A 7,423-nucleotide genomic window follows, 5' to 3' on the forward strand; every position below is an offset into this window, starting at 1 on the left:
AATCCGCGTACATTAGGTAATCGACCTCCATAGTTCTTTTCTCGAGATGCAATTAACCTAATTATTTATCAGCTCGAACGATTTGATAACGATATTTCGATCGAAACGTATAATCCATTTCCTATATTTCGTCGAAAGCGTCAGTAGAAATCGATCGATATTTAGTTTGTTAACGCGTATACGCGAAATATTACTTTTTTTCCGAGCAACAATTAGCTTAATTAGAGCGTATAACGAATCTTCCATATTTATATATAAATATTTTACATCCACGATAATATCTTTTGAACGAATTCGGCACTCGAATAACAAAACGAGCTCGTACATTATATGCATTATAGCTCATAAATGTTTCATCGTAAATTTATCCTTTCGATAACAATAACCCGTTCGAAACTTTTCAACCCCCATTATTCATGTTAATTCGATTTTTCTTATTCGCGCGCAATTTCGTTTGACGACACGAGAATTTTATCAACCCTTTGATCAACCTTTCTCCTCTGCCCCTTCCCTGTATATTTTATCTTACCACTCGTTTATGCAAGCTCGCTTTCAACGCGAGATATATCTGCAAGGAGAGATACTTACAGAGACCTCGCGGTTGGGAACGATTCCTCGCCTTTGCTCAACAATGCCCCAAGAGCCACGGCAACCACCTCGTTCTGCAATAAAAGCGAAAGTCACGGTATACTTGTCGAGGAAGAAGGTATCTTCGTTGGATGAGACGCGTACGCATACGCGACGATCGTCTCGTCAAAAATGAAATCGGTTCGAATTATAGTCGAATTACAAAAATTGCAACATTTGCAACGTGAGATAATTCGAAAAGATTTTTTTTTTTTTTTTTGATTTCGAAGAGCGTTGGAATGAAAAGTTATTTTTATTTCGAACGATACGTCTTTCGTTTCGCGCGAGTGTGCGTGCATATACGCTTTTTATAACTGGATTTATTTTACGTCGACGCGAATTTTATATCTAATTTTGAAGCTTTCTCATTTATTTATATCTTGAATATCGACTTGATGAGATACGAGGAGGGTAATATTTTTTAAAAATATAAAATATAAAGTTAATTTTTATATTATTCCATTACGAATATGGATAAATTGGTAAATCGTGTTTAAACACGGATTTGATATCGATAAATCAACACGTGACATTGAATCAAACAATTTAATCAATGGAATACGAAAATAATGAAATTTAGTAACGGATTTATTTGCATCGTGCATCCTGCGAAACTTTCAAGACTGCTGAGAAAATCCACCGAAAACTTTACAATTCCCCAGCTCTAGGATTTTTAATTAACTTAATAATAACTCGATCGTCTCAACGATTTCGCGTAACTTACATCCCATAAATTACATTTCTTCTATCAGAATGCACGCAGCAAAGTGCACAGCACCATTTCTCCACATTTTCGAGGGGGATCGAGAGGCATCTGTCACCCTAAAACCCGCTAACCATGAGAAATGTGTCCACACTTCTAAACCCTCCAAAGGAAAAACCCTCCCATAAAGTTATCCCTGCGTCAGGAACGTTTACGACGCAACGATTACTCTTTTCTTTCCATCACTTTTTCCACCTATGACACGATACGTATTAATCAAAAAGTGTCTCTCCTCCACTTTTATTATGCACACCGTGATGGAATTATATTAATTTTTTTTATTACTCCGGATAATTTGATAAAGGTCGCTCGATTTTTTAATCGTTAAATTACGCTTTGCCCCACAATTTATCGTTCCACTTGATCTTCATCTGCTAGGATAACTATTCTTCGAAAAGAAAGAGAGAGAAGAAGAAGAGGAAGAAGAAGAAGAAAAAGAGAAAGAGAGAGTTTCCATTCTCAAAAAGGTTATGTGGGACGTTACCGCACGTGACCTTCGTCGATCGGTTAAATCGTTCTCTCACCGATTCTCTCTCATCCGAGTCAGATTGAATTACGATTTGCATTATTCCTATCGTGCAGCAGGAATCCTGCCCCTAATTCGGATCTCGTAACTTCCGTAACTCACGATTAACCTTGCTTAGTTGAACGCTTTCTAATCGACCATTGAATTTTCTTCCTTATTTACGATCCCATTTCCGAACCCTGTCAACCCCCTGATATTTTAGAGATTCCATAAATTATTACGGAAATGTGGGATCGTCGGATTATGAGTCCGAATCAGTGACTCGTGAAAAGATTAAAATATTCTATTGGCATTGCCAGTTGTGCTTGTTATTGTAATAATTGTTGTGAATTTCTTGTTAATACGATAATCCTTAGCTGAAGCAGATAGTAATTTTTATTAATAAAATGTTAAATTCTATCATTTTATTAATGCATATGTCATTGTAACAAGAAAGTTACATCCATTTACATAATTATTGAAAAATTGCGAGAAAATGAAATAAAAAAGTTTGCAGAAATGTTCTTTATCCAATTGTTTCATGAATTTTCAAAAACTTTTCGAATACTATCTTTAATTTTAAAATTTAAATTATCATTTCGATTTGCTACAACTATGCGTATTACGAAACACCGACAATTCCCTAGACTTCATACATATATACATGCGAATCATATGATATATCTGTCAGAATGGAGTGTAAATTTCTAATTCGATAGCAGTGGTCCGTAAATCCTGAATCTTGATCACTAAGCTCGCGATGCACGACCTGAAATCAGTCGCGATAATATATCCGTGAAATATCCTCCCGCCAAAATTATTAACTGTTAATCCAGAACAATGTTCACCACCGAAATACATCAGACGAACTTGGAAAGCGGTAAAAGTTAATTCTTGCAAAGTTGGAAAATGGCTGAGGTGATGGCAGAGTTCCCAGAAGAAGCGAGGAGGATCAACAAGGCAGGTTGGTCGGTGGAAAATGTATCACGTGGTGATGGAAAAGAAAATGTTGTCAGGTGCAAACGTTCCGATCCATCTTGTAAAAGCGGATTCCTTTATGATCCGGTTTTCACGGGGATCGTACATGGAAATGCGAGTTTTTAACGCTACAGAGTGGAGAAACTAGCGGGGAGAAACGAGAGAAACGTGGCTTGCACCGATCGATAACATAATCTTCATTGTCGTCCGGGGATCCGTTACTTTTGTTTGATTTGGACACGGTCTTGCTCGATGAAAAGTTTCTAAAGGTTTTTAAAAGGAAGTTGGCGGAAAACGCTCAACGGTAACGTCGAGTTGATTAAATTTCTTTGTCATTGTGAAACTCTCTAAAAAAAAAGGAAAAAAAAAAAAAGAAAAGAAGGAGAGTAAACAGTGGAAGGAGCAGGCAAATGGACGGAGAATTTTATCTCTCGACGCTTTGGGTCTTGGCAAGACTAGAAGAAGAGCGTCGCAATCGAATTTTCAGTCAAACTTTTTTCTCGATCAAACAATAGCTTTGTCCCTGTTACGCGAAATTTCTATTTCTATCGATTCTACTTTTTTTCTTCTTCGTACACGAATTTTGTTCTTGGGAGAAAAGAAGATGAAAGATGAAGGATGAAGAGGAAAGAGAATTTTAATTTTGAAAAAAATTACCTGAGAGAATGTTAATTTGTTAGAGAAAGTTATACATAGATGATAATTACTAATGGTGCTGTGAAAAATTGAATCGAATTTTAACTTAAAAAAGATTCTGAAGAATTCCGACCAACACCTCTTTTTTTTTATATTTAGATAGCAACAATCGAGATAAATTCAAATATTAATAATTCGAAGATATTATGAAAATTATAAACACGAATACTGACAGAGGGAAGACGTATGATCGCCAAAATACAGGTAAAATTTACCCAATTTTTTTGTATTCCAATCTCTCGGCAACCATCCTATTTTTCGCTGCCTGTCAATGTAATGCATCGAACTGTTATCGAATTTATTATATCCCACGCTCTCGACGACATCTTTTACACCTTCCCTCGGGACGTGACAGTTTTTCGATCGCCGTTCGTACCCGTTTTCGCGTGTATGATTGATGAGAGGCATCGACGCGTTACGCGTTATAACATGTGCACGCGCAGTCACCGCGCCAATTCAACGGAGTCGCATTATTTTCATGGCCGTTCGACAATTCAAATCGATCGATTGGTCGTGATCGATTCGAGACCAATGATTCGCATAAATTCGATAAAATTTAAGATTTAGTTCCTAGATCGATATAAATAACTTGCGAAATAATAAATATTCGAAACGATCGAATTAGGAAGAGGAATTCGACCGGTCGATCTCGATGAAACGAGGGAGGGCGAAAATGAGGAACGAGCGTTTGGAAACGTAAAAGAACTTGAGAGTGCGATTAACTCGTGTTAACGTTACGTCAGGGTGAGTGAGGTATAGGTTAAATCGAATTTGGCAGAAGCAAAGATTGTTTGGGTACACAATTTGTGTCGATAGTGGTACTCGAATCGGTGGCGCCAGAATCGATAGGGTATTCTCTGGTACAATAATAGGAAAGTCGGTCGAGCCATTTGCGAGAAACACGCGTTCGTCTATGAATTGATTCTCCGGGAAATTTTTCATTTTTTCTCTCTTTTCTTCGTTCGTTTTCTCGATTCTTTTCTCTCTCTCTCTCTCTCTTTCTCTCTTTGACGCGTTTAGAGCAAGATTTTCAACAAGCTTTAAAGATATTATATACGATATACTTGGACAGGCCGCGTTTTATGCATATATCCTCTTCTGCTTTCTCGCCTTGAATATGCATCAGGGCTTTTTGCGCTCCTTTCTTAGCCCCGGCTTTTATTAATGCGTTGAAAGTTGCACGTTGCATGATTTTTATGCTGCATGCAAATGCGAACACTGTGGGTCAACAAATTATCTCTTTTTTCTTTTCGTATAATAGCCACCGAGATTGAATGTGCAGCAATGAAACGTTATGAAATCCATATTAATTCATGGTGAAAGCGATTAATTAGATTCTGGAATTCAGATTCTGGATCATTCTTTTGCAAATTAATTTAGGATAAAGGACACGTACCTCGATTTTAAAACGATGCAAGAACACGATATTTATCAAATTTTGTCGTCTGATCACAGATTCGCAGGCAATCGTGGGACAATAAATTAAATTAAATCCTAATCTTCGATTGCACGATTTGACCGAGGCGCGAAAAGTGTCGTCAATAAAGTTCGATTTTTCGATCGCATTCGATTCGAAAAATACACGTCAAGGATGCGTCACTGCGCGACTATGTGTCCCACGGATCCCAGAAACGATGTGGCCCGACGTGGGCAACGTAAAATTAATTGTTCCAGCCATCGTTGACTGACGGGGAGGCAGAGGCACTTGGCGAGGAAACCGAGGACAACCGTGCGAATTGGTCTGTTCCATTTCGTCGAATTGGATGGACAGGGGATCCGAAACTTCGTTACTTAGTCAAATTGTCGGGAATCAAGTTTTCCACGCGCGTGCACTTACGGAATCGGCGCATGGAAACGCGTTCAGGGTAACCGTGGAACGAGGTTAGGTGAACGAAAGGCGAAGGTTGCCTCGCAGAGAGAATTTCATTTCTTATCGATATCGACGAGTAATTTTTAATCCGGATAAATTTATTGCATTTATTCATCGTGCCATCTGTTGTATATACTTGTGTTGAGATGCGAGGTGCACGTACCGTTAACGAGGTTTTTTTTTTATATTCACTTTGTGCATCGAGTTAATGTATTTGTCAGGGTGATTTGCGTAAGAGAATTAAATTGATATGTCTCTACTTCGTTGAAAAAAAAAGGGAAAAATGCGTTTATTTTTAATGAACGAGAATTTAAAATTGAAAAGATTAATAGTTGAAGTAATAAATAAGTAATAGGACAAATAAAATGTAATAGAATGTTTGATCTTTTACTTTTAAACTATTTTTTATTGAAAATCTAATTTATTTGATATAAAAAAAAATATGAGAAGAAATTAAAAATTTTATTACCAAAATCCACTCATTATTGATCGTTGATCGTCGAGAAACAAGAGCCTTAGATTTTCCAATGGTATTTACAGTGTGAAAATTATGAATGGGCAACCCAGTGACCTACATTTTTTCCTGGAAATGTGCACTGCGTTTTTCTAGGAATCGCGTCTATTTTGCCTGGAATTTGAGATAGGTCAGTAAAATGAGAGGTCTGATTAAGGATGGAAATAATAAACGATTAAAAATTACCTTTTTCTTTACACGACCACATATCTATGTAATAACGAAAAATATGGAATATTCCCTCATGAGTCATAGTCATTTTACTACTGAAATCCAGATTAAGATAGTTGAAACCGGATGACACGAGGTTTAACTTCGTAGTTCTGTACATTTGTTAGATCTACATGATGCGTGTACTATCTATCCTATATATCTTTGCATGTAAAGGGACAAGCGATTGCTCCTATGCTACATCAGATTGTAAACCTCTATGTAAAGATCGATTACAGGGAGATCTGTATTCCATAGCTTATCTTCCTTTCTACAAGCCGAATAGAAGTAAAATTTAGAATAAAAATTTTTGGAAAAAAAAAAAACAACTTTTGAACGAAGAATGCGATTTCGTGTTTAAATTTTATAACTCTCGTTATTTTCATTCGAAATTTCGAACGAATAAAAAACAAAAAAAAAAAGTTTCTTTTACAAGGAAACAAAAAAATTTCAATTATTACTTCACCCTACCTGAGATATTAATTTTCCTTCAATCTCTCGCAAAAGATTCATACTTAGATCCAAGTTAAAGTTGCAAGATCCAAAATCACTGTTTTATTAACGTTATTAAATCTTCCTCTTCCAGCGTGCCGCGTAAACTCTTAAATCATTCTCTGCTACCTTAAGAAGTCTTGTAACGTTGTACTACGTTAATGGATGGCCCGGAACATAGATACGGTGCTATCTTGGCCGAATTAATTTAGCGTCATTAATTTTGAACGTTATTAAATATTTCCTACATCGTGTAACTGTGCGGCGAAAAAATCAGAAAATATTTTGGAAAGATACGTACGTTATAATTCGGGCAAAAGGAAATGCAATTCTGTAACTTAAGATAAATATCTTGGTACTTTTATACCTCTCTCGTTTATTTTTCATATATTATATACGATACGCATCCAGCAAAAGTTTTATCATTTGTATTACCGTTTTTATAGTAGTAAGTACAATTTATCCTGTGTTACATAAAAATAAATCTTTGGATATTTCTTTTATTTCTTTTATTATTACCCCTTTTAATGTTCTATATAAATTTTTTTGAAAATGCTCGAGATAAAATGTTAAAAGAGCAAAGAGAATATAAATCAATTCCTTTTTTTTTCAATATTAGAAAGAAATTATGTAAATTTATTGGAAAATTGAAAAATATTTTACAGGAATTATTTTTGTTCTTGGAATATACAAGAGATAAAATTTCTAAGAACTCGATATAATAAAAAAATATAATATCTGTATTATATAATTAGTATTTTTTTTTTT

The 7,423-nt window shown here is 35.7% G+C and overlaps 1 protein-coding gene across 1 annotated transcript in view; it reads right to left on the minus strand.

Annotated features, from left to right (window-relative positions):
• Nucleotides 1–7,423, minus strand: part of LOC102676592 (head-specific guanylate cyclase) — a 50,498-nt gene that overhangs the window by 21,783 nt on the left and 21,292 nt on the right. Inside the window, exon 2 of the mRNA XM_006613084.2 lies at nt 589–662. Coding sequence (XP_006613147.1) covers nt 589–662 — 74 coding nt within the window. The remainder of the gene's footprint in view (nt 1–588; nt 663–7,423) is intronic.

This window comes from Apis dorsata, unplaced genomic scaffold (genome assembly GCF_000469605.1).
Source record: "Apis dorsata unplaced genomic scaffold, Apis dorsata 1.3 scaffold_133, whole genome shotgun sequence".
Taxonomy (NCBI): domain Eukaryota; kingdom Metazoa; phylum Arthropoda; class Insecta; order Hymenoptera; family Apidae; genus Apis; species Apis dorsata.